The 27,531-nt window shown below is 37.1% G+C and overlaps 1 protein-coding gene across 1 annotated transcript in view; it reads right to left on the bottom strand.

The window, feature by feature from the left end:
- LAMA1 (laminin subunit alpha 1) overlaps positions 1-27,531 on the bottom strand; it is a 98,729-nt gene that overhangs the window by 3,844 nt on the left and 67,354 nt on the right. The window contains 24 exon segments of the mRNA XM_041477600.1: positions 236-394; positions 2,326-2,515; positions 3,602-3,714; positions 4,820-4,982; positions 5,478-5,663; positions 6,154-6,305; positions 6,725-6,895; positions 7,086-7,200; positions 8,316-8,457; positions 9,074-9,218; positions 10,320-10,470; positions 11,739-11,864; positions 12,928-13,067; positions 14,958-15,112; positions 15,390-15,572; positions 16,999-17,115; positions 18,307-18,396; positions 19,587-19,729; positions 20,339-20,502; positions 20,599-20,715; positions 20,945-21,155; positions 23,477-23,639; positions 23,796-23,907; positions 24,913-25,011. Coding sequence (XP_041333534.1) covers positions 236-394; positions 2,326-2,515; positions 3,602-3,714; positions 4,820-4,982; positions 5,478-5,663; positions 6,154-6,305; positions 6,725-6,895; positions 7,086-7,200; positions 8,316-8,457; positions 9,074-9,218; positions 10,320-10,470; positions 11,739-11,864; positions 12,928-13,067; positions 14,958-15,112; positions 15,390-15,572; positions 16,999-17,115; positions 18,307-18,396; positions 19,587-19,729; positions 20,339-20,502; positions 20,599-20,715; positions 20,945-21,155; positions 23,477-23,639; positions 23,796-23,907; positions 24,913-25,011 — 3,507 coding nt within the window.

Raw genomic sequence — 27,531 nt, 5'->3', positions numbered from 1 at the left:
GTTCTGTTAAGGGCTATTACTAACACACAAGGATATAAGCTGTAGCTGGACTCATTAAGCCATAGAAAGCTAGAAAGATTTATCTGGTGAAGAGTCATTACTTTCCTTGTTGCTTCTTTCCCTAAGTACTTCTTTTTAGCCTGTCAGAGACAGGATGCTGATTTAGATGAGTTTGCTGCACTGTGATCATTCTAGTCTTGCAAAATGCCAGAGGCACCCCCCACAACCTTCTTACATTCCCAAGATTCTTTGGTACGTAGTCTAAGGGGAGTCCTCCCACATAGAGCTTCCCCTCCACATCCAAGGTGCTACCATCTCCCAGAGCATTGACTGCTACCAGTTCCTGTCCATCCACAATGATTGTGCCTTTTCTTTTAACATATTCCGTCTTTACCTGGAAAAAAGGGAAGCATGCGAACATAAATGAGTAAGCTAAATTTGTTACCTAGTCATCATTTGTCATAGAAATAAGCAAGACAATTGTTTAGTGGTTCAATTGCTTTGACATTCTGTTCTGAGGCAACCTCCTGAAATTCTTCCTGAGGCTGAGACTATTTCTGAATACAACTGAGCAGTTAAACAGCTTTCTTGCCTTCCCAAGGGCTCACAATGATTTCATAATGTCCTGCCTAAGGTTTTTAGTGTTTTATTATTTCTTTAAATCACCAGTTTATTGCCTTAGGATATGGGCAGGTCACTGAGTTTGGAAGGCATTCTGTGCTGGCCTCCTGCAATTATTGTGCTGCCCAACAGCTGAGCCATCTCAGCTCTCTGAAGTGTACATTCCTGTGTTGTCATTTTATGATAGGCAGTGCTATGTTTGTTGTGACCAAAAAGCTTTCAAGTTCTGTCCATCTTGTCCTTATACCTGCCTGCCCTAAAACAATTACTCACACGTGCTGAGGGAAGTCAGCTAGCCATTTATATTTTTCTCTATTTACTTTTAGCCCCACTCAGAATCACGACTAGGTTCAACATGAAGTTTCAGGAACATTTGGGCTGGTAAGGGGATAAAGGGGTAAGGCAGGGTGGTATGAGCAGAGGGGAGAGAATGAAAAGAAGTGATGTTTCTTTCAGTAGCAATGCATATTAGTTTGCATAGATTGCAGAGGGACTGCAATGATCACCCCCAGCTGGGAAGTGGTGTGACTCAGCCTTAATCTCTGAAGAAGGCTGAAGCTCCTGCTTTGTGTCCTGGGTAGTAAAGATAGGTCAGGTCTTCTATGGAATCTGTTCAGCTCTTAAAATGTGGATAATGTCAGAGTTTTATGTAAGTATGTGTAATTTTTAAACATGCAGCTGTAAGTCCTGGAGCATTCTTCCTTTCAAGGTAGGCAGCAGAGTTTAACTGTGATATCTCTGATAGAAGTTCACATTTCCTTTCTTCATGTTAATTTTTGCTGTTTTTTCTTCTGCTGATTATTTATGAAAAGCAAAAAGAACTCTGCTGATTCCCAAGGCACCTAGAAAAGTGGGCAGCTTTGTATCATCAATCATTTTGTCCCACAGAAGCCACTTCCTAGAGTGAAGGCTTCACATATGGATAAGGGAGGGTAAACTTAGCAGGATGAACATTGTCATCCTCACCTGCCTTTAGGAAAATTGATATCCTCAGAGTTACTTCTAAAACTCCTGCAAACATCACAGTCACTTCTCACACAGAAAGCCAGAGCCACTAGCAGGTGGCTTGCTCAGAGGAATTGGGCCAACAGAGACTGACACAATCTTTGTGCAGAAGGCCCTGAGTGCTATGTGACACCTCCAAGCTGTAGACATAATTTCTCCTCAGCTCTACTTAAGACAAGTCCTCCATTCATTTCAAATGTCCCCCTTTCTCATGTTGCCTCGACCAAGGAAAGGACAAAGTGCTTCCCTGTTGTCACTAGCTGCTGTGACATGCTCAGGCAATAAGCAGTAAGTGGGAGAAAAGAAAATGCCGCACCCACAAATTTCTGTCACACTGTCACACACTGAATGCAGGTCTTTGGTGGCATAATGCATTGAAAGCTCTCTGTGGAAAAGGTCAGATTTTTTTACACCTCTCCGTTAGGTCCTTCTCTGATAACTGTCACTACACAGCTGGTGAACTATTTAATTCCTAAGTAGTTTGAGATACTTGACAGCAGTTAGAAGACGGATTTGGTGTACAATTAATGACAATTTTAAAGGAAATAATTATCAAATAAAAGTTTTCTGAATGACTTCATGATTAGGTTAGAACCAGTGTGCTTTTGCAACACAGAAATTACACAGAAAAGGCAAGCAAAATCCATACCAGTACTTCCAGGGAAGAGAAAATGGAGCACAAGATTGGCAACCACCTACCGTATGCCATTTTCCATCACTGACAACAGCAGGGTGAAGAGCTACTGCTTTTCCTTTGCCTAAATCAAATGAGAAATGGAGCTGTCCCCCATAAAGCTGTAGGGCTGCATAATCAACCTGGTTTTGGTGAGCCATGTAGTAAATCAGGCCAGTGGAGGAAAAGGTTCTGAGATTCAGCTGGATGGAAAGTCTAGACAATAAAAACTCAGTGTTACTTAAAGGTATTTCTTCTGCAGTGATGAAAAGCTTTTCTGGACACAGAGAACAGCCTGAACCAATTTATTGTTATGAAAGGAGATTTATTATTACAAAGGCCAGAAAAGTAGAATTTGGGTTGATTTTAAGAAAGCATGACTTATAATGGATTTCGTAATGGAAATCAGTGCTGTACCTGTCAGAAGCAGAAAAAGTGCTTGTCAAAGAGTGAGATGAACTTTAAGAGGGACAGGCTCAGCTGTTTGTGACTGCAGGCTTACTTATTGCCCCTGGAAAGGAACCCATTCCAGGATAACTTTATGGCATCCATTATTATTAGCCAGGCTTGCTGGGATATTATGGGCAGACTGGGAACAGAGGGAGGCTAAAAGGTAGAGGAGATGAATGAGCCATTTATTATGGAGACACCAGGTTCAGACTACATGGCATCAATCCTCTCCAATGTCCTTTGCTCAGAAGCTGTAACAGAAGGGCTAGAGGGAAAAAACACTCTTTTCTCAACGCCTGCAAAGACTTCCTGAGCTGAAATAAGCAAATACAAGTGACTTGCAGGCTGTGTGATGGGGACCTTGTTGGGAGCCTCTCAAACAAGTAAAAGAGGCAGAGGCGCTATCACACATTAGGTCTCAACAACATGATTCTTCTTAGTAGTCTTTTCTCCTTCAAGTGCACCTTCAAACATAGAAGATGCACTTGCAGAAAATAGGGAGGAGAGGGTGACATGTCACCTGCATCAGGCAAAGGAGTAGGGACCAAATGTGAGCTCTGTATGTGGAAAAAAGGAATCAAAGTACTTCCAGAAGGCAGACTGAGACTCAAGTCTCACTCTACTTTCCTTCTGTAAGAGGAAAAAAAATACAGAATTCTGACCATGAGTTACTAAACTCATGATCATTAATGTGGGATATGATTTTCTTCCATGTGGAGCCCACAGAAACCTGAAGTGAGGACCATGCCCAAAGCTGGCAATGCAGCGATCAATCATGAAAACCATCACTGCACTTCTTGCAGGTCAGTGCAACATAACACTCTGTGCATGTGTAATTCTGGATATACTCACTTCTTCCTGACAGCAGACTGATTGAAGAGCAGGGTCAAGTGGCTGCCTTTGGCAAGTCCAAACTGATGAGCACCTTGAACATGACCAGGCAGCTCATCTTTTGCACAAACTACCTGTTAATGAAAGGAATTTATTAAGTAGGATAATGTCAGGTTCTGCCCAGCAGCTGTTAAATGACACTGTGTCTGCACAGAGCTTTGCAGGAAGCAAAACTAAGCCACAAGGTAACTACAAAGTACACAGCAAAACATCAATTAACTAAACTCATAATCATTCCAACCTATCTTCACACTCAAAAAGAACTGGTTCTAATGTTTAAGCTATGTCTTGTAGACAGCACTGACCTTTTCTACTGAGAAATATTTGTCGTTTGAGACATATTCAATTAGCTTTTTGTCTTAATTGCCAGCCTTTTTGATAACAAACACTGGAAATACAATTTCAGTGTGAAAATCTTATAGGTTTGGTAGAAATATTTTCCCATTTTATGAGGACACATATTTTTGTTATGATTTGGGGTATGGAGAGCTGAGTAACAGAGCATGAGCCAAAGCTACACTTTAGCTCTAAAAAGGACAACTTATTTCTTTTTATAGTCCTGAGTTTTATGCATAAAATCTTGCCTTCAGTTGCCACAGGAAAACGGTTTCAGGATACTTTGGCAACCCTTCATTATAAAGATGTGCAGCTGCAGGAGGAGATGCTGCTTTCTCTCTTGGGAACAGGGGCTGTGTGAGAGGAAACAGGTGCCATGCAAGCTGCACTCAGACACTGTGGGTCTCTCAAGTGGTTTGTTCCTCCTCTCTGACACAGAGCAGAGACTGCATGTGTGTGACCAAGAAAATGTGAATGCAGAACTGCACAACTAATGCAAATCTGCACCAAGTCCCTTTGGCAGGAATACACTAAAGATAACAGTTACTGTCAAGACCTTCTGTTGGGAGATTATCATTCCACCTTTTTTTTTTCACATTTTTTTTTCTTTTGTTGTTGCTGTTGCTGCCCGAAGAGTGATAAACCTAACTACTTTTCCATTCCAAATGGCCAAGAGGCTGCTGCAAAGGTATCAGTTTTTCTATAGGCAACAATAATTTCAAATCAACATCCATTGAACCATTCCATACTGCAGAGGAAGCAAATATATGTAGCTATAATTTGAAAATTCTCCACAAAGACACTAAAAAAGAGGTGGCAACAGAGCTTTGCTTCAATACCTACTTTTTTTGTGTCTGTGAGAGGTCTCAGGGGAACTGGTAAAGCCTGAAGTTCAGGTTGAATCACAATGTCTGATGGTTGTAGAGCTGTTTTAGGCTTCTCTGACAGAAAGCAGCTGTCCATATCCACATGCTCATACTTCATGGAAGTGGTAAAATATAAAAGCCTGCATTTAAAAAAAAAAAACAAAAAAAAAAAAAAAACCCACATTTTAAGAGGTGCATGTCTGCTTATTTCCAAAGCAGAAGGAGAGTCTTTTACAAGGTCTTTCAGCAGTACCAGGATAAGAGAAACGAAGTGGCATCAGTGACAAACAGATTGAGAAGCACCAAATAATCAGTCCATAGAACAATATAAATCTACAATATTTCTGGAAAACCATTCTGTCTGTCACTGATGATGAAGTTATAGTAGAGAAAGCTGTGCTTTGTGCAGCATCTCCATAAAAATTAAAGACATTTCTAATACTATTTAGAAATATAGCTGGTAATATCCATTTTCTGGCTGTTATAATACCCATTTTCTGGCCAGATCATGAGCATCATGCATATCTTATGTAAAAAAACAGGCAAACAGAAGTGTCATGGAAGAGATCACAAACTATATTTAATAATTACTATACACAGTTTCCCAAAATGAGGCAGTTACCCTTCTGACTTACTCCTTGTTAAAAATAAGGTTGCTGATACAGCCATGAAAGGAGCCAGCCAATTTTAGCCCTAAAATGCCCTCTCCTGCTGGAATGCCACCAGCATAGAAGTTGGAAATATTAATGGGGCTATTTTCTGCTGCTGAACCAAGCCTCAATTCTGCAGGTTTACTTTCATCCACCTGTACAGTTATGATCCTGAAAAAGATAAAGCAGGAAAAACATTCAACAAGGTCTTAGAGAGTCATTTTCAGATGAAAAGCATTCCTATCAGCCTCAAGAACATCCTCTTCTAATAAATAAAGGTTCCATCACTTTGATAATCCTTTCACTGTCTTAAAACTGGAAGCCCTTATTTTGATGATTTTTAAAATGTAAAGTTTTGACAAATATCTTTCTAAGTTATTTTGATAGCTGTGTATCTTTCCTCTAATACTATTTAGTATGCTTTGTACTCAAGTGCCCCAAGCTGTTCTAGAGATTTTTGAGAGCTTTTAGCTACACCTCTATCAGTGGCTTTATGCTGTATGCAATTACCATGTAAATCAGAACATCTGCATTGACAGCAGAAAAACACAGCCCTGATTATCCCACCTAATAAGCTAGCAAAGGCAACTCCTCAGAGTGCAGTGAACTGACAACAACGTGCAATAATTAAACAGGTAGTACTCTTTGCAGTCACTTGTACCTCTTATTCCGAATTAGGATGACAGAGTGTTCTTGTCCATCACTGTATGTTCCATTAGCAGACTGAAGAACTACTTTCCTAGTACTTGCTCTGTCTCCAGCATTAACATGCACTGCAAGATGACCATCAATCAGCATGATGGAAAAGAAGGGCTGTAGATTTAATCAGAGGATTAATTTTTAACTGTAGCTCAATTTTCAAGACGCTAATATAGTGTTTAAATAGAACATACATGGGAAATATTTACCTCCAAGCTTGTTGCAAAATTTTCAATGAAACTCAAAGACTAGTAGGAATTGTATTGGTACCTCTCAGAGTGCAAAGCCCTCTAACAGCAGACACAAAAGCTGGACATTTCTCTGGTCAAACTAACTCTCAGTAAAGTGCAGGAGGTTTTTTTATACACCCACACCCTCCTTGTCTTAGAGGAGGAAATAGTAATATTTTCTCTTTGGATTCTAGAAGCTCCAACTGTCCATCAGATACACAATATACATAGCAATCTGACTTGATTTTACAACATAAAAATGGCAAAAATAATCCCTAAAATTTCTTTGTTTTCTGTACTTGCCAAGTGTGCTTGTCTTCGTTGTCGCTTTTCCAGTCCCCTGCTGAGTCCAGCAAGGATGATGCCACTGCTGTTCTTTGTAGCAAAAGTTGCCATCAGTTCTGACTCTGGGCTTAAGGACTTAGGTACCAACTCAATATATCCATTGTTCATGATGCTCACGCTATGAATAGGCTATTTTATGAAGAACAGAAATAATTACTGAATTTATCCATACACAGTGTCAGGTAAGAAAAAAAAATCAAATATAGATTAGATTATCTTATAATTTTTAAAGATAAATCTGTTTCAACTCACTGTAAACACCACTATTCACTATTCTATTAAAATAAAGATCAGATCATAAGACTTTAAAGTCTCCTACCTCCAATACACAGCCTTTTCTTACTCCATATGAATTTCTAAGCAAGTCAAAGGTGGAACGAGATATTTCCAGATTCTTGATGCATCCCACATACATTCTACTATTAAGACCTTTCCTGAAACACAAAATAAGGCTTTCTTTCCAAGGAGTAGTACTTGAAATCTCCTGGGAGAAAAGATTAAGTTCTCTTCAATAAGAAAAGAAAGAGATCTGTTTTAAAGGATGCAGTCAGGCTGGTGTAAGTGAAAAGAGTTTAAGTTTTACTCTCAGATACTTAAAAAGAGTCAAAATAATGTTGTGCCCAAATTAAAACATACAAATGTGTAATGCTGTGCTGTGAGGTCAGGTAATTTCCCTAAACTTTAAGGTGAATCCTCTGCTGAAAGAAAATGGATTGCGTGAAAGGGTAACTGTAGCTGTCTACTATGCAGTTTTTCAGTTTTCAAGTCTGGAGGATGCCTGATTTTGTTCCTGGTTTAAGGCTGAGAAATCTAAGGCTATCCTGCCATAATCCCTTAAAGGCTGGAATGCCAGCTAAGATTAACAAGTCTGCACTCTGTAATAACTGTGCAGAGACCAATAATGTACTCGAATTTACGTTATTGTCAAGAGCATGCAGAAAGTTTAATCAGATTTTCTCTTGCCATATTTATTCTTTCACAGTGAAGCCAGTGGAAGGAATGTGACTTTGCAAGTTCAGTACAGATGTGCAATACAAAAAACTCCCATAAACTAGAGACATGCTATAAAATAAGTATTTGCAATGTTTTCTGTTGATCTGTTCACAGTTGGTTTTCCTCTGTTCCAAGTTACTGAATTACAGGAATTCTGAAGTACAGCTTTTATCCTTAAGTGTAGTTTTGCCAATAAATGCCATCTGGAAAACATAAGGCTCACACAGGTAGAGATCAAAGGAGCATCACTGCAGACAGCAGCGCTGGATGCTTGCCCCAAAGAGCAGGGGGTGCTGCTGTGGCAGCTGCTGTGGTAGAAATCACCCTTGGAGGAAGAAAACAAAATTATTTGTGATCTGAATTACAGCATCAGACCTAATAGTGGAAAGCAACATATCAGAGTTTGAAGTCAAAGGACAGATGTAGTATACATGGCCATAAACTAAACTTCAGCATTCACTGTTTTTCTCTAATTTCAGAGGAAATAAGAGTGTGTAAAAGTTTTCCCCTCACCTTACAAGAGTCTTAGCAAAGGTGTAAAAGTGAGACACTTTACCTCAAAGCCCTCGATCTTGGCAGCCCACCAATGAAGATTGGGTCCTTATCAGAGCGGTTCAGGTCTGAGGCAACTCCAGGAGATTCTCCTTGCTTGGTTTCTTTATAATTAAGGTTATATGCATCCATGACTGTCAAAATTCCTGCAAAGAAAAGAGTCAATTCCTGGAGAAGGACATGAATACACATTCTTCCCTTCTGGCAATCTCATCTGTAATAAAGGAAAATGTATTCATTGACTCGGACATGTATGGACAATCTTCTTATTTTTAGAATGAGCAATTTACTGTACTTCCAGCTATTCTGTTAATCTCATTCATTCCTCTCTGCCAAAACCAAATCTGGAGAAGTCTAAAGGAAAATAGATACATATGAAAATATGTTATAACTATTAGCACATATTTGTTATTGCCGAAACACAGGCTCCCACAAAACAGATGTACTAAGTAATATTAAAATGCAGAAGAGAAAATATGATCCCTCATCTACAGACTCAGACAAAAATCTTTCAGTCTTTAAAGACTGTTGGTATGTTTTTGTGCAGCAGTTTCTACACTCTACCTGCTCTTCGTGAGATGTGATAAACCAAGCACAAGATTTACACCGTAGTCTTTCTAGAAGCAAAGTACCATAGGTGTGACTCCTAAGACACTGCATTGGAGGTGATCAGATTTGGTTGCAGTGATGTTCCCTGCAGCTGTCTTAGATATTTGTATTTGTAAATGTGCAAACACCCGAACTTCTCAATCTGTAGCCTACCTTGCTTCTTGTTCCGATTGAATGAGATTTTATACCACGTTCCGTTGTTATAACGATTTTCTGTTGTAAGGGCAAGGGGTCCTGAACCAAGATCAACAGTCACCCTCACTTTGCCATCAACAAGCTCAAGGGATAAGAAGTCTCTCTGAGAGGAAGGAAAAAAAAAAACCCCAAACAAAAACAGATTACAAACAAACAGATTACATTCTTGGAAGTAAAATCTTCCTAAAGAATGCATGCCTGGGAGGTTTGGCCTGCTGTGTGGAAAAGTTTTAGTAACTCTTGTACCTGGACTATTTGTTAGGCCCAAGATGCTCATCTTCACTTTATTTAGGAAAATTAAGTTACAAGTACCTCACAAGGATGTATTTTTGTTTTGTTATTTCCCTTAAATGCATTGTGAGGTTTGATTACTCAGCAGAAGAATGGTTAAATAACAAAGTTACATTTTCCTGGTTTTGGATGAAGTTGAAAGTAATTTGATTTGACAGCATAATGATCGAACACTACAGTGTTCTTTCTGCAAGAAGTAAAGACCGTCCTCACAGAGTAAAAAAACCTTTCTGAATTGCATTGAAGGTTCCCCCTCTGAACTGTAAAGCTTAAATCAGATATTATTGTGCAATGTATTCAGGCAGTGAGTACATACAGCAAATGAATAATGCAGTGACTCTGAAAGAATCTGTACCCAAACAAAGCTTTTCCTTCCTTCAGGACCAGAAAACCACCATCTAAGTGCACAGTAAATTGCATGACATGAGAATGAAGGTCTGGTGATGGGTCTAGGTTATATTGCTTTTGCAGGAGTTTTATTTAATTTGTTTCAGTTTACTGAATTCCTATCTTATTGATTTAATTCAATATGGGTTTTCATTATTATATTGTCCTTCTGCAAGCTCAATTCCAAAACATTTTTACATTCTGAAAAGGTTCCTCCAACTGAAAAAACCAGTTTGTTGTCCTTACAGTTTCCTTTTCTATCCGCTAGCTAAGTAATCATTAATTTTAGTCTAAAATAATTTAATTTTGTTCTAAAATTTACATAAATTGTGAAGAATTCTTTTCATTGTTCAATTTTTCCCTTAGTTTAGGTGGATATTTGCTCTGAGTTGTCCTCTATGGTCCTTGTCTTTATTCCTTTAGCTTATGATGCCAATCACGGATGATGAACTACACAAAAGTAGTAATATGCTCTAATATATGTAAAAGCTGAATGACAGTTTAGGAATCTTATCCATTTTCTTACAGTGCCATTTGAAGAAAGATACAGAAGAAGCCCATTTGGTGAAAAGGTACTGAAAGATATTAATATCTGAGTCAATGTTGAGCGAAGTGCCTTCTCCACCACTGAGTATCCACTGCCATCAAAATGGAATGAAGTGTCCTCATCCTGTGGGCTACAGAAGTGGAAAACCAGTATTAAAATGCTAACTGAACACTTGCTTTTTCCCAGTAACTTTTACATAAAATATAAGAAAAGTTAGGTCATAGAATAGTTTGGGTTGGGGGGGACCTTAAAGCCCATTCCACCCCCTGCCACGTGAGGGACACCTTCCACTAGACCAGGCTGCTCAGAGCCACATCCAACCTGGCCTTGAACACTTCCAGGAATGGGACATCCACAACTTCTCCGGGCAACCTCTTCCAGCATCTCACCAACCTCACAGTAAAGACTTTCCTCCTAACATCTAATCTATACCTACTCTCTTTCAGCTGGAATCCATTACCCCTTGTCCTGTCACTCCATGCCCCTGTAAATAGTCTCTCTCCATCTTTCTGGTTGGCTCCCTTCAGGTACTGCTCAGTCAGTGCAGCCTCCAGGCAGTAATTTATAAAGTGTGGGGAAACACTCAAATCTTGATGTAATGAATAACTGAAGGATTCCAGCCAACGGCCACTTTCATTAACCTCACAACACACAATTTAGCCATGGGGAAGGATGCACACAAGGTAAGTGTTCTTCCCTTATATGCAAAAATGAAAGCCAAACCCAGTGATTTCCTAAGGGAAAAATAATTGTTACAGCATACACCCTCTAAATTGAAACATGTCATCCATTTCTCAAAATGCTTTGCATAATTGCACTTACAGTACATGATCTATTAGCCCCTTTCCCTGAAGTACAAGACTTGCAAAAAATATCTCATACAATCAAGCAGCACCCTCTGCTGTTTCTGCATGAAATATTCTGCAAAGGGAATATAGACAAGCATATTTCTTTTTTATTCCTTAAACATAAAATAGTAGTCTGCAAAAGGCACCAAGCTCAGTGGCTACAGTTTTGCTATCAATTTTTTTATAAGACTGCTTTACACTGTTTCTTACCCTAGGAAAAAATAAATCTGTCTTACAGAAAACTACTGAAAAGCAAAGATTTCACAGTATTTTGGTTCACTGGTAGTCCCCATTTCCCATGCACAAAATAGAGAGCAGCAATAAAACCTCTCTAAAAAAGTGATTCAAAAATTGAAATTCCATACAAAGAAGTTATTTGATACCATTGACACATTGAGATTAATGTGCCTAGGACTGTGAGTTAATGATCAGCGAAACACTGCAATTTGTTTGAGCTCCATATGCTTAGTTAACACAAAAATATAATATTACAAATGTAAATTACTCTAAACAAGTTGAAAAAAAACCAGAAGAGAGTGAGACAAAATACCTTCCAAAACAGCCATTGCACTTGCCCTCTCTTTATATATATACACACACATGCACACATACGCTTACTAGTCTGTGAAAAATACTATCCCATGATAGTGTGCCACAAGGAACTAACAGCTGTGCACTTTTTGGGATTGCAGAGAGAATGAGGTGGAGAGCAATGTGGCCATCACATTCTCTTCTAAGTGGGTGGATGCTCCATGCTCATGAGGGCCAGCTTCAAGAAGTTTAGCTGTGTTAAAGCAGATCATTTGATGCACTCCAGCACGCTATATGCAAGTATCACAGGGGGTGTTACACTCCATGTGGTTAATGCACATCACAGGAAAAGGAAGGGGGAGTTTCAGCACAGGGCCAAGAGGCAGCGGCTAAGGAACCTGGTGCTTCCCTTGTCTACCCTTGAAAATCTCTGGAATCATCTAAGGCACAAAAATATTTCCACCCCTAGTGAACACATCTGTCTGCAAGGGGCCTCACTTGGTTACTTAGTTTGAAATCAAGTAAGAAATGCTGGAACCCTAGATGCTGAGAATTTTAAACTTTCTGTGCTGAGAGGCACAGACTCGCAAGAGAACACTGTATTTGACCTGAGGCTGTGGAGAAAGCTTCCAAAATTGATGAACAGCACTAAGATTATGAGTGTGTAGTTAGTTAGAATTGTATAACATCACAGAGTAGAAAACTTAGAGTTTGGTGTTTTAGAATATAGAAATAAATATGAAACAAGATGGAGGTTTTAAGGCAGAGACAAGTTGTTCTTCGTTACCTTCCTCCTCCTTCTTCTTCATGGGTTTGGGTGATACTTTGTAATTGAACAGAAAAGCGCACATTGAGGGCTTCAAGGGATCGGTTATTAGGTTAAAAGGAAAAATAATCTGAGTATCATTTCTTAATTAGATAGTTCAGCCTTAAAAGACCTTATAACAAGAGAAAGTTAACCATTTTGTGCCTTATTAATGAAAGACTACAAAACTCACAGTTGTGAGGCTGTAGCACTGATAAGAAACAATAAACACCTGAGTCTGAATGTGAACTGTAGTCTCAAGTGCCTTCAATCCTGACCCAAACAAAGGTAAAAAAACAAGCAGAGAACCCACAAAGAAAAACCATATTTAAAACTTTTAAAAGTAATTTAAAACTTTTGACTACCATCACCTTCAGTAAATGTACACCAGAATCTTACCTTTCCATTGCTACCCAAGTAGAAAAGGAGGTTATCTGGTTCAGCAGTTTTCACATTGAGTGTTAAGGTGTTGTAATTTGTAGATGAAATTTGGGGTTGATAGGCACGAATGCAATCTCTGTCTGCTGATACTGCAACTTTAATCTGGGGGGACAAGAAGAAAACGGAGTCTAAACAAGTCTCAGCGTACACAGCACTCATTTGTGGAGTATGCACTTAGCTTCTGACCAAGAAATGCAAACCTTTTGCTGAGATCCTTCCATGCAATCTAAGTATTGCTACCTGGGTTAGATTCCTGCAATCTTCTAGGTATCACTTCATAAAAAGATTCACAATAGAAAAGCATAAAATCTGTCTTACACTCACTCAATTGGGAGGTTTGAATCAGTAAACAAACTATTCAAATACCTCAGAAAATAACAGTAAGTCTTGGGTCAGAAGATGATGTAGCTGCAAAAAGCCATGTCATAATATCAGAAAATAAAGATGCAGAAGTTCTAAATGTTTTAAAATAAAGGAAACCGTTTCTAGTCTATATGGAGACATTTTTTTTTTTTGTTAAAATAATTAAGAAGGAGACTGTCTGCAACAATTCTGGTTATTTCAAATTTGTAACAGTTTACACAATATTAAAAAAATAAATTAGTGAATCTATGGCAAGTTCAACTTTTTAAAGATTAAATAAATAATATTCCTATTGTCATATCCCTAAGACCACTGTCTAGTAAACTGATGAAAAACTGATCCAAGCTAAATGCAACCAAACTTCCAGCAGCTTGGTAGTATAGTGACAGAAAATCCATCTTAACAAGAAAAAAGACTTAATTCCTTTAACTTCTTGGAATATACCTGTAACCGCTAAATGCATCTAGCACACGTGTGTGTATGTATGAATCTGGACACAGATATATAAAGTTTCTCTTGGTAGCAAAAAGTTACAAACCAACAAACAAAAAAGACCAAACAAAAATACAATCTAACAAAAAACCCAAACCACCCCCTCCCCAAAACCCAAACCAAACCAAAACACTTAACGCCCCCCCCCCCCCCCCCCCCCCCCCCCCCCCACCCCCACCCCCCCAACCACAAAAACACCTCACCTGTGGGACTCACCTCAAACAGAACCAATTCTCCCAAAATTGGAAAATGGGATTTTGCTAACACTTCTTTTCACCTTGCAGGAACTTCTATGGCTTATGACACCTCAGAAAATACCATTCTCTTTTTTTTTTTTTTTGCAGTGGATTCATTAAGCTTCAGTAGACTGTGACAGAGAAGCAATAACCATATAATTAAGAAGCTTTGCAGAAAGAACTGAGTGCCTTCTTAAAAAAAAAAAAAATCTCCCTAAACCTTACAATAACATATCCACAAGTATGTCAAAGGCATACCAAAAATTACTCATTGCAAAGTCATTTTCATATTTCTCTCACAGTCTAATGAGATCCACAGTACAGTTGATTCACTTTTTCTGTCTTTAAGGTAGAAGCAGAGATTTAAAAACAAGTACACACACTATCTTACTCTGGATGGTCAGCTGCTTCTTGCAAAGAACATATGGACATGACAGGCCATAGATGGCAAGTTTATTCATAGAATCAACACTGTTGACAACAAGTTTGTAATCGTACTTGATGTTATATGGGGCACCCCACACAAATCTCTAAATAACCTCAAAAATTAACATCTCATACTAAAGAAAATAGCAGTACCATCCAACTTGTCTCTTATCAACATCTCTCATGACTGCTTTCTGGCATACTATGTTTCATTATTTTTATAGGAAACAGGAGGAAATAGCAGATAAATTACTAGCTGGCTGTTCTGACAAACTCACAAATGCAATAAGAACCTTGATGCTAAAACCTTAAAATGTTGCCAGAGTGATTTTAGCATCAGTCAGTGCTCTTTGGACTTCACTCAGACTCCGCAGCAACAACCAGGTACCTTGAAAGTAAATTTTAGGCTCCTTATCTCAAACAACCTCCCTGCTAAAGGTGAAAATTCATTTAAGTCTGGGATGATAGAACTTACAGATGCTGCCTGCTTGCGGGCCTGGCTGATAAGTTCTTTAATTTCAGACAGGTTTCTGTTCAGGTTCTCCTCCAGCATTTTCAAAGGTTTGAGTCTATCCAATAAAAGACTTGCTTGTGCTTCAACTTCTTTAACTTGTTTTTCAGCTGTGTATGCTGTGGAAACATAAAAGAATTGTTGAGACAGGGTGAAATTGCTAAAATACTTAGCCAAGGTAGCCAGCTTGTGATCATTTTGGTTTCAGCAACTTTTAACATCTGTAAGGGATATACATCCCATATGAATTCTCTAGAGGACTTTTTTTAAAAGTTAGCATATTTTTACTGAATTAGGAATAAACTGTCAGTCCATCAGGCTCTTATTTAATGCCTGTTAAAACTGAATATTAATACTGCTTCTGCTAGCAGTGACATTGCTTCAGAGCAAACTTACCAGCTTTTGATGAATCAGTTATGAGTTCACTTGTTTTCCTCAAAGTGTCATTAACTTGGGACAATGTAGAAGATGTATTCATTAGCTTTTGACTGAACTCCCCAAAGTGACTTAAATCCACCACAGCACTGGTGTTTGCAGACACAGCCAGCTCTTTCACTTCAAGCATGTGTTTCCTGGCATCTGAAACACAGTTCCAAGGTCAAAAAGCATTCAAAACTTTCATACATTCTTGTGACTAACAAATGCCTGGCTTTGTAACAGCAGCTACAAACATAGTCAAAATACTAGGAATGCTGTAAATTACATTCCTGTCATAGTAAGAATTGCATTTTTATTTCTTTGGGGAACTTGATTCTGCCTATCTCATCGGGAAGTTTGTATGAATGCATCAGGCTCACAGTGTTTAAGTTCCCTAAATAAGTGTTGGAACCCAGAGAAACTTAGTCTGAGACTGAGGTTTTGACTCCATGCAAAGCCAGTGAGGCAGAAGCTCTATTACACCCTCTGGTTTTGACTACAATCATCTGTACACTGATTGCACCACCCCCAGTCTCAGCCTGCCCCTTACACCCTCTGCCCACAAGAGTGGGAAGAGGCTGCAGCTGGCAAAAAAGGCCTGAGTTAGACCTCCAAGGATCCTCCTTCACCACTCTCCAGACAGAGAGCAATGCCACCATCAATCTCTGACCGGGGAAAAAAAAAGAGACAGCTTCAAGAAGTGTAACAACAAGGCTGAAATCAAACAAAGTTAAGCTGTGAGTAAAGGAGAACACTCCTGCGATTTTAATGATTTAATTTTCAATGTGTAGCTTTATGACAGATAGCATCCTGCAGTTCATATCCGGTGTAACATCATCACTACTATTACCCTTGAGCATGAATTGGTCTCTAAATTGCAAATTGGGTATTTTGAGGCTTTGGACTTAGCATTCTAATCCAGATTCAGAGTAGAATCAAACAACACTAGCAAGAGGTCTTGATCAGTGTTTTTCTAACTTAAAACACATTATTAAGATTGGCAAAGTATTTTGGACCCTCCTATTCACAACTTGAAAATAATTTTCTCTATTAGTTCCGATGAACTTTAGTCTTGCCTTTATTCAAAATAATGATTGAAAAAAGAGGAATTATTTCATTTCAGAAAAGCACAGAAAACATATTTTAATCAATTAAATGAAGTCTGCATTTACAACAAGAAAATTTACATTTACATGCAGGCTGTAAAACTCATAGATTAATAGAAACAGTTTTGAAACAAGCCAGAAAAGAAAGTGAAATCTCAGAGTTCCATATGTAAATTTCTCTGCATGTGGGATTAAATACTTTATAACTTCACTCTCCTTACATATCAGTGCAATTATATTTCTATCAAAGCCTCTCCTGATTCACAGCAATGTGAAATGTGAATCAGACTACAGACCTTATACTATAACCCAATTATGTTTAATGGGTTTACTGAAAAGAATGTAAAATATTTAGGAGGCTAAATGAAGTCTCCAGTATAGTTTATTGCTAGTTTTCTGCAATCAGATAATGAACAGAGTTTTATTACAATTGTACTAGAGAGTTCTGTAATAAGGAGAATGTCAATAAAAATTTCACTTACTGTTATGCAATGCTCTGAGTGTCAACAGAGAATCATTAAGTTGGTTGCCAATTTTATTAGTACTTTCCCGAATCTTTTCTACCTTTTTGTTCAACCCATTCAATCCAAATAGAAGTCCTGTTGAAAGAAATAACATGCACATAAACAAATACAATACAACCCACACAAAACCAAGGTATTCATTTATTTCATCAATGGAGCTTTTTTTTTTTTTTTTTTTTCCAACAGAAAGAGCATTTTACAAACAGGAATGCAAAATGAACGCAGTATAAATAGATAGGCTTCTCTGGGCACTGCTCTGTTCAAAGCTACAAAAATTGGCCAAAGCTTTTTGGCCAATTCCAGGAGACTTAATGGCTACAAACAGAGCAAGGAAATGGCTATAAATTAAAATTATTCCATGATTGTGAACTCCAATATTTTTTACAGTGTTCTTCATGTTTTATGTTATCTAACAGGAGCCAAAGAAGTGGCTTTTTTCTGTATATATTTGTGATCTGTTTGCAGAATCCTCACATTATAAATTAAAATATGCAGAATAGAAGGAATAAAAAAAGGTAATCCTGTACATCTGAATTACATAATATTTATACATATTTGTAAACCGCCAGGATTGCAAGACAACATTATTTTACAATTACAGTTTATCTCTGTGAAATATTCCCTTTCTGTCCAATTTTGTCAAAAATTTAACTTAGGGTTTGCTTCTGCTCCTACACAAAGCCGTTGTTAAAAATGCTTTTGAATTTTCACGGTATAGACTTCAATGCCTTACTAGTATCAAGGTTCAATGCCTTGCCTTGGAGTAATAGAAAAACCAAAAGTATTTTTGAGTTTATGGAGACAAAGAACTTCAGCTTTTTTCTGTATTTTAGCTGTCCAGCAGGAACAAATAAAAAGGATCAGGATTTAATTAAAATTAAATTAAAATTAATTTTTTTTTTAAAAACAGTCACTGCAAGACCTGCTTATACATAAATGGTGTATAGTGAAGGCCAAATTTTAAATGTTTACAGAGAAAAATTTTATTCTTACCCAAAAAATGAAAATACTATGAGAATCCACAAAACATAATGTTTTGTGTTGTATAATGTTGTATAATGATAATATGTACATAGTCAAATATATATATATATACACCTTAGCTTACACTCGTTAAAAAAAAAATAAACTACATATATATATATATATATACACCTTAGCTTTCACCTGTTAAAAAAAAAAATAAACTACATTAAAAAAAAGCAGCACAAAACAGAAAATGGGGAAAAGAAATAGAGACACAAATATGAATTCTACAGAACTGACCATCACTTTTTTTCTTCAGATTTGTAGCTTCATTCTGAAATTTGGAGCTAAGTAGTAGAGTTTCTTTTCCCAGAAGACTGAAAGACTCCTCTGGCTAAAAAACACAGACATTAAGTTGCCACATATGAAAAACAGAAATTCAACTGAAAACATTTAAGTATTTGCAGACCCCTACATAAAGTTATTGAATATTCTTGTTATTTATGAGATATTCTATTCATTACCTTATTAAGCATCCATTAAAAATAATACAAGTTGTTATCCTTTATTCAAGAATGAGACATTGAGTGTCTTTGTGTTCAATAATAAAAAAAAAGATGACTATGAAAGAAAACCTAAAAAAATTTAGTTTCAATACTGCTAGTGATTTGATACTGTCTCTTGGAAATTCTAATTCCAGATCTAATTCAAAATTTCCAGCACTGAGCAATTTAAAGTGAGATATTTCAAAATCACATTCTTAGAGGCATTCTTTTAGCTTTCTCCAACTGAACAAACCTGGAAAAACACCTTGAAGGATTCATGCTGTAGACAACTTTAATAAGACAGAGTGCTATACAAAAACATACAAGCTCACAAAACAATGTCAACTTTTTTGATCACTGTCATGTAAATGCATTCTCACACATTTGCTTGTGCAGCTATAATGTGCATGACAAAGACATGTGAGGGGGAAATAAAATTATGGGAAACTCTTAATATCAGACTGGAAGCTCGTCTGGTCTCTCTAACCTACTGTTTCAATAATAATCTGATAATCTGTGAAGGCAGAGGGATGGTAGATGAGACACAAACATACATTTGTTATGAAATGTCCCCTGCTAAGCAAAGTAGCTGTGGTTGGGAATATCCAGATAGAAGTTGGAAAGGAATAGGTCAAATAAGGAGATCATTGAATAATTCCAGAGGTGGAAGGGAGCACTAGAGGTCTGGGAATTTAAGCTCTACAGGAATACATGTCAGATGCCTGATACAAACCCTCATAGAATCAAGTCCAGTCCAGCTAAACATGCATTAGACATTAAAAAACAAACAAAACAAAGGGAAAATGGTACTGTGGCAGAGAGAAAAGCAAGGTAAACAGAACTTGAGATGTGGTGTCATTACTGCCTTGGAGTAGGGATTCAGGATACAGTACCTACTAGCTGGTAGGACAGACTGCCATCAAGGACATGCCTCCATCAAAAAGATTCAAGATTTCAGCAAGTGCTGAAACAATTAGAACAAATATTCCTAAATGAGAAAGGGGCAGGCATAAATTAAAGTACTAATTTTGATACTTACTAAATCCAAGGGCGCACTCACAACTCTAGATGCATCATCTGCCAAACTTTCTGTTCTTTCAATCACACTTTGAACGCTGGAGTGAGTGTAGATAGCAGCAGTTGTGTTCAGAGTCACATTTCTTACTCTGGAAAGGTCACTGAAAAGACAATTAACAAGCAATCCTGTTTTCAATCAAGCAGTGAGTTCCATGTCTTCAATTACAACATGCACATCTTTCCCGAATACATGATGCATTCTGAAAAAAAATGAGCACACCTTGCCCAGTGTTGCACAAGGGGCTTTCAATTCATTATTCTGAACTGAAAGACCAAGTTAAAAGGTTTTCAATTACAAGGCTTTTTTTCCTATTTTGTTGGTTGCTGTTCTGTTTTTTTTTCCATTCCATCTCTATTTTTTTCTCCTATTTTGTTCCCTTTTGCCTGTGTTAATTTTTTCAATTTATAAAGAACCTTAAAACAAACAAATCGTATTGCCTAAACAGAACAGAAATAAGCCCCTATCTGAAACTCAAAAGTACAGATACAGGATCTAGGGTGAAATTGTAAGCATCTGAAATCTAATCTATATTAAATTTTGCTTTATTGAATTTATCTAGCTGTGGTGAGGTCAAGAATTGCTTAATGTTACTCCAAGCAAAATTTTCTGTTTTCAAAACATGGGCAGGGAATTAGTTTAGTGAGTTATGTCTAGTGTTTACATGACACTAATGTAAACCTCATAATTTTGTAATCCTTGAGTTGATCACCTCTCTAGTGCATCTGCAAGTCTTTGGAACTGGGTGGCATGTTCCTCAGCTCTGTATACCAAGTCAAGCACTCCTCTCACAGACATCTTCATCACCAGCTCATCCACGTGATGTCGCAGTTTGGTGCTCCACAGGACCAACCCATTCTGGTGGACTTCCACATTCTGCAAAAAAAATGTTTTCCTTTTATTTTTGTTTTTGTTTCACTAGCAAAATAAACTTGAGAGTCTCTAAGAGGATGTTAAAACTTAAGGACTTACAAACGTAGAGTTCTTTACATCTTGGGCAAGAGCAGCAGCATCATTCAGTAGGACCTTCCCTTCTTTAATGAGCATGGTCGAGATTTCTTCACCTTCCTTTATTTTTAGCTTTTTGTCCTATAGCATAAATCAAGTGTTTTATAGTAGGCTGATAAGCGAGCTATACTGATGAGTTCACATAATATAATATTGTTGTTTTCAAACACGGGTCTGGTTTCCTTTAAATTTTTAAGGTATCATATATATTAAAACATTTAAATATGTTTAAAAATGTAAAATATCAGGTTTTAAACACAATCACATATTTGGTATTTCTTATGCAGTGACACTGACTGTCCAGTCTTACATTTAACTCTGCCAGGTTGCTGGAGATGAGAGGAAACAAGCGACGGGTCTCATTGATGTTAGCGAGTGCCTCGTTCACCAGGTCCTGGGCATCCTGCAGTCTGCTGCTCTGCTTTGATAAGAATTGGCTGGCATTCCTTTTTAGTTCAGCAAGTTCCTGCTGGGGTTTGAAATACTCTTTCTGAACCTGGGTCAACAACTTTTCTGCAGCTCTGAAAAAGGAGACGAATCAGAACTTAAAGAACCAGCAAAGAAGGAACTTAGGCATGGATTTCTTAAGAAGAAAAATGATGTAATGTGAAATCAAATTATATGCATCTTCTTACTAAAGTCTGCCATTTTTTTCTAGAATAGCATACATGGTCGTTTAGTTATTCTTCTTACCACACAAAATGATGACTGCCTGGGGGGAGGATAGTAATACAGATCATAAACTTTGCATGTAATGACTAGAGAGAAAAGGGGTGAGTATGAATCACATTTGTTTGGACTTGATTTGGGACATACCCGCCCACATCAAAATCTCTGTGAAACGTTCCTCTGGGAGTACTCTATATCCTAATTGTAGTGATTCATATTTTGAATGTAGGATCAAAACATCGTTTACAAGGATTGGCATTGGAAAGAAACAAGTGACCAGAACTGAAAGACATACATGCAAGAGTCCAGAAAAGTTTAAATATCAAATAAAAATAAAGAATCTTATTAAAATGAACACTGATATGAACAATCTCTGCACTTATATTTTTAATCAGCAACAGAAATTATCAGGCAAATATTAAATTCTCCCAAATCTGTCAGCTGTTAATTGCTTCAGCTATTCTATTTGGGAATATTTGCATCTTCATTTGAACATTTTCCAGAACTAAAGGAACAGAAATTATAATTATCCTGAAAGTCTATTCCTTTGTTTCTCTTCATTTCAGCACATATGCTGAATATTGCAACTCCTGAAATGATATTTTTACATAAATGTTTGTCCTTGTTAATCTGAGTGCATATAACATAGATCTTTAGCCAAAGAGAAAGAAACCTAGTTTATTTCACAGTTAGATACAGCAAAATGCATTACAGCTTTCTTGTTGAACAGCAGATGTGCATTTGCATGCATTGCCTAAAACTAAAAACTCAGAGTCCCTTCAATCAGAACCCACAGCCTTAAAAAAAGTTACAAGATATGAAGTATTTTACAAGTCAATAATGGCTTCTGTTTCAGCATAGGGTAAAAAGGTTATATTCCAAATTGTCTGTCAATGAAAGGCCTTTGCCTTTCAGGGCAAATGTGTGGAGACCTCAGTTATAAATGTTGCCCAAAGTACATTATCACAAACTCAGTCCACTGTGAGTCACGTAGCAACATCTACTCCCTAAAATACAGACTAGCAAGCTGCTTATTTAAATAATTTTTGAATTTACAGCTGCATTTCTTAAGAAATTCTGCAGAGCAAACAACCTTACAGAACTTATTAGCTCTCTTCTTCAATCTGTCAAAAGGCCCTTATCAGAGTGCTTTCAGAAATTTCAACAGAGAGTATAATTGAAAAAGTTAATTTGCAAACACCTTCTGTAACAGCTCAAAAGCTGTTGATGTTGAAAGTCAGAACATTTTGTTACTATGGAACAACACACCTGGAGACATATTTGAAGTTCCTAATAAGAATAAATGGTACATTTCTGGTCCATTTTCATGTCTGTGTAGTTTCTATACAGTTCTATATTCAGCAGAGTCTGCTGAACAAAATGAGACATGCTACCAAGACAAACACCCTATCCTGCTTAATCCAAAGCACTTTATAAAAAAAAGTCAAATTTTCAGAAATATTCTACTCTGATCTATCCTTGTCCCTGAAGCCAGCGTTAACATTCTTACAGGTTTTGGTGTGATATATCATTAGTTAGTATTTCTGAAAGTGGAACAAAAAATTTGCTGACTTTTGGAACAGTAATTTTTTTGTCTTGTCAAGTCTGGTAATAAGCACTAATAGTGACTATAAAAGCAGTTTCAAAATAGCCTTCAACTGGGGACAAATCAAGACAACAGAATACAGTCCTAAGCAATGGCTCAGAATGCTTTCAAAAATGCCTTGGTTTTATTTGCAGATCCTTGTATTACATATTCCAGTGACAATCAATTGTCATGTCCTTCAGCAGGTCTGACATGTCCTGGGCTTGCAATTGACTGAGACAGTTTTCAGCCAAAACCAACACACAGTGTGTATTAGGGTCAGATCTGAAAGAATCTGAAATCACTGAGTCTTTTGAATTATTGCAAGGGAATTTTGTATCACATCCAAGTTAACAGACTTTACTGTTGATTTTTTCAAAACACTTTATTGTTGATTTGTATCACATGGGATGACCAAGTATCACCAAGTCGTGTAACTTCAAAGCAAAGTTCACACAGCTCCACCTGGGCTAACTATCACACTGCCACTTATTATGGCAAAATGTTTCTTCAGATATCTCTTAAAAAAAGCAGTGTTGCATGGCAGACACATATGTGAAATCAAGTTTTTTGGTAGAACAGGCTTACTTTAGGACTGTGGTAGCATTATGGTGCTGCTGAACGAAATCCTTCTTGCGCAATGCATCCAAAAGGGCAGAAATATCATCCTGCAGGCTCTGAGATGCAGCATTTGACAGCGGCAGATCCAGGCCCAGTGTTTCATTTAGTGACAAAACAACTTCAGCAAGCACTGTGTAGGAGAATAAACAATTCAGTCATACCATTAAAAAAAAAGAACATATTTGAATCCCCTGTGCAAACAGTAACATTTTTCATTTAAGAGTTGCAAATTATATACCCTTACTAAATTTTGTAAAGAAATGGGAATATCTTAAAAACAGGATACCTTTGATGGTTGTATGCACTGTGTCAATAAAGCCAGTCAGTTCTTGACTTTTATTCCTGGTTTTCTGAGTCATTGTGTCAAGTTGCTGAGCTTTTTTCAAAAATCTGGTTGTCTAGAATAAAATCAGAGACGATATTTGACATTTCTCCTAAAACAATGATTAATTCCTGACCCTTGTCTATGGTTTTTATGCTTATTTTCTTAATATTGAGAGTATTTTAGTTTAAGGAAACAATGCTTTGTGGTAAGGTAAATCTCACTGCTTTACATATCTGATGCTTCCATCCTTGCAGATGCCTTAATTGTGTTTGAAGTTCCAGACTCTCAGATCAGAGTTATCAATTATTTCCATAATCAGTAAGCTCATAATTAGCAAAGCTATTTCTTTAACTAAGCAAATATTATATAATTATTTTAGGTATAACTAATGTTTGTTAAGAAAATCACTGTTCTGGATACTTCAATATTAATGCAATACAATAACAACACTCAGTGGAAGCACCGGGTTAGATTCTCTATACATGGCCAGAACATTATAAGAACATTTGTTCAGCAAATGAGATCTAATGGCTGAAGTACTATGGTATATGTCCTACCTACAATTATTTTCCTGTTAAGACTGGACTGGATAAAGAATACAGATATTGTCTATTTTTCCTGTGAGACTTTAAGAGATTTTTTATTCCTGAGGTCATTTTAAACACAATACTACAGGTAAAGGACTTTTTGGTGAACATTCAGCTATGACATAGCTTTTAATTAGCTTCACATATGAAAACCAATGAGAAGAAAGTAACTCACTCTCTCCAGTTTTACGACATTAAATGAACACAGTGCTAAAAAACTTTTAACTTTAATAGAAATCATGTAAATCTCTTGAACAATATCATATACCACTGTCATTTGCAGAAGATTTCCACAAAGCAATTAACTCTCCTTTTCAGGAAGACTACAGCATGGACTGAATTCTTTCACTGAACTCTACAGATTTTAAGTAATTTCTGAACAAATCTCTAGCATTCTGCTATTATGCTATGAAATTTCCAATAATTTCTCCAGATAGGCTAAAGAATAATAGGCCTAAAGATAGGCTAAGAATAAAGAAGCCGGTACCTACCTCTTCATGCAAGTAATCAATTCCTCCTGATAAATTCAGAAGATTTTCTTTTGTTGTATCTAACGAGTAAGTTGGGTCTTCTCTAGGAACTATAGACCTCTGTAAGAAATGAGAAGTGACAGCTCTTCAAATTGTAATTTGAAGACTTTGTTGCAGGTCCAGAAAAATTGGGAAGCAAATAAATATGCACGCTATTTAGATTATTTATATGTTTGAAAGGACTGATTTTCAAAGGACACAAGATGATGTAAATTAATTACATACATACAGTTCATGCAACACAGTGTACCATTTCTTTAAATAAGCAAGAATCCAGCCACATTATATTTTTAATTGAGTAAAAAGGAAGGAAACAGCAGTTCTGCATTCCTGATTCTCAATTTCACAACAGTCTGAGCTACCAAATAAACTACTTTAAGGAGTTCCAAGGCCCTTCAAATTAAATATTTCATCCAGAACCATAGCTGCTATCATTTCAGCAAATGGTCCTGTAAGAACAGCTGCACTAGGGTGCATCTGTGACGATGACCCTGGAGATCAGCAGTCCTGTAGGTCCCTTTGTCAATAGGAAAGAATAATAGGCTGTATTTGCCTTCAAGGTCACCTCAAACCTGCTCCATACAGCAATAAATAGATCATTGTACCCAAGTCTATTATATTTGATACAGTCAAGGCCTGTAACAGGATACCACTTCTCTAAAGAAACTTAGGGCATCTCTTACAGGGAAAGCAAGTCTAGGAAAGGTTATTTTTAGATTTCAGATGTTTCAGAGCCAATCATCATAAATACCATAATAATAATATATATATACACACACACACACACATATATATGTACATGAACATATATGTATATATAAACACACACATAAAAAGTAAAATCCAAATTTTTTAAGAAGTAATAGACAATAGTGTCCAACAGCCTTGTGTCAAATGGAAATTTCAAATTTCACTTTTCCTCATCATGAAAAACAAGTGAAAGAGAAAGCTAAAGCTCTTGAGCCTTAAAACCCCAGGAGGTTTCTTTAAAAGCCTAGTTCAAAAAAGCAGGACGGGACAGCAACCATGTTTAGGTATAATCAGGAGGCTTTAACTAGAAAAACAGAACTATTGAAGTCTTTCAATGGACTGGAGGGGCAGAAGCAACGAGGAGCAGACAATCTGATTTGATAACGTTGTCATTAATGAAGAACCCACAGAAAGGTAAAGAAAAGACGAAGTACTCAAGTTCTTGAGCTACCAGCATGAGGCAGAGGCAACACGGTGACGGGACAGCCCTTCAGGGAAGATCTGTAAGTCACAGAAATAACCTTGGGGATCTTCTGGCCTCCAGCCAGAGTTTCTTTGGCACAAGGCAAGGTAATCTTTAAAAATCCATAAAAAGGGAAATACCTGCTTCCAAACAGAGAAAAATTAAAAGACTATCAACTTACCCCCACAATTAAGCTGCTTAAAAAACACTGTGGCCCGACATAAATGAAATTACATGAGTCACAAGAAGTTTTATATCACTTTAAGGACCCCACTTCCAAGAAAGTGACATCTGGCTTTTATTTAATTTTAATATTGAAAAAATGTATATACTAAAACTTAAAAAGTAAGAAGAAAGTAGAGGCTTACTTAAGTAGTTAAGGTGAACTTACTATAAACTTATTATAGTTAAGAAAGTTAAAATTAAGAAGTAAGTAGAAATTTAAACTGCCCTTATTTTTACATAAGATTTGACTTTTCCTTGCAATCACGTGCTCAGTAAAAACTACATATGAATAATGTTTCCAGGTACAAGATGATAGTGTTCCTATGCAAACACAAATTAATTATAGAAAGCAAGTGAATTGTATCCTTGAAGTATTACAATAGTTCAGTACACTTAAGCCTTAGGACATAAAGGGAAGGGAAGCATAACTGAAGCTTTCAAACTAAAAGGTTAGTAACTAAAATTAAAGGATAAGAGTACCTCTGCTGAAGCATAAACATGTAATTTAATCAAGTTTGCCATCAATTATTGTAACTATTAACGTTTTGAAGCACACTGATTGGAACTCATTCTGCCTTATATCTTGAATAGAAGAAATAATTTAAAATTTTCATTTGCTGAATTTGGCAGCACGAAAAGACTTACATTATTTTGATTTTCTTGTGATATGGTGAAATACAAAGAAAATAGCTTTGTTTCTGACTCAGAGCTTGTCTGCTTGACTGTTGCTGAGAAGATTCTTACCAATAAATGTGCTTATTTTTAGTAGTCATGAAGCAGGGAGGATTCTGTTTATCTGTGGTTTTGTGCAGAGGCCACATGAACCTATTCCTCAGCAACAATAAATGACCTTCTACAATCACAAAAAGTGGTATTTCATGCTTTGTTTAAGCAGGGGAGGAGCTGAAGGGAAGTTAGCCCCAAGCAGTCTGAAAGTGTCCAACACTGAAACATTCCACCTGACTTTAATGTCCTGAGATGAAGGATAGAGTAAAGCACTTGGACTGCCACACAGCCAAAAATAAAGCAAACTGCTGCACCCCAAGCTCCTTTGCTAATGGAAGAGCAGCATACCAGTCCAGGGAAGGACCCAGGGAACTTTAGGGAAACACCCTCTAAATCTATGCCATGGCAGCTCTTTA

This window comes from Pyrgilauda ruficollis, unplaced genomic scaffold (genome assembly GCF_017590135.1).
Source record: "Pyrgilauda ruficollis isolate IOZ18807 unplaced genomic scaffold, ASM1759013v1 scaffold41, whole genome shotgun sequence".
NCBI lineage: Eukaryota > Metazoa > Chordata > Aves > Passeriformes > Passeridae > Pyrgilauda > Pyrgilauda ruficollis.
Note: the sequence above shows the minus strand (reverse complement) of the source record. Positions and strands in the feature narration are given on the sequence as shown.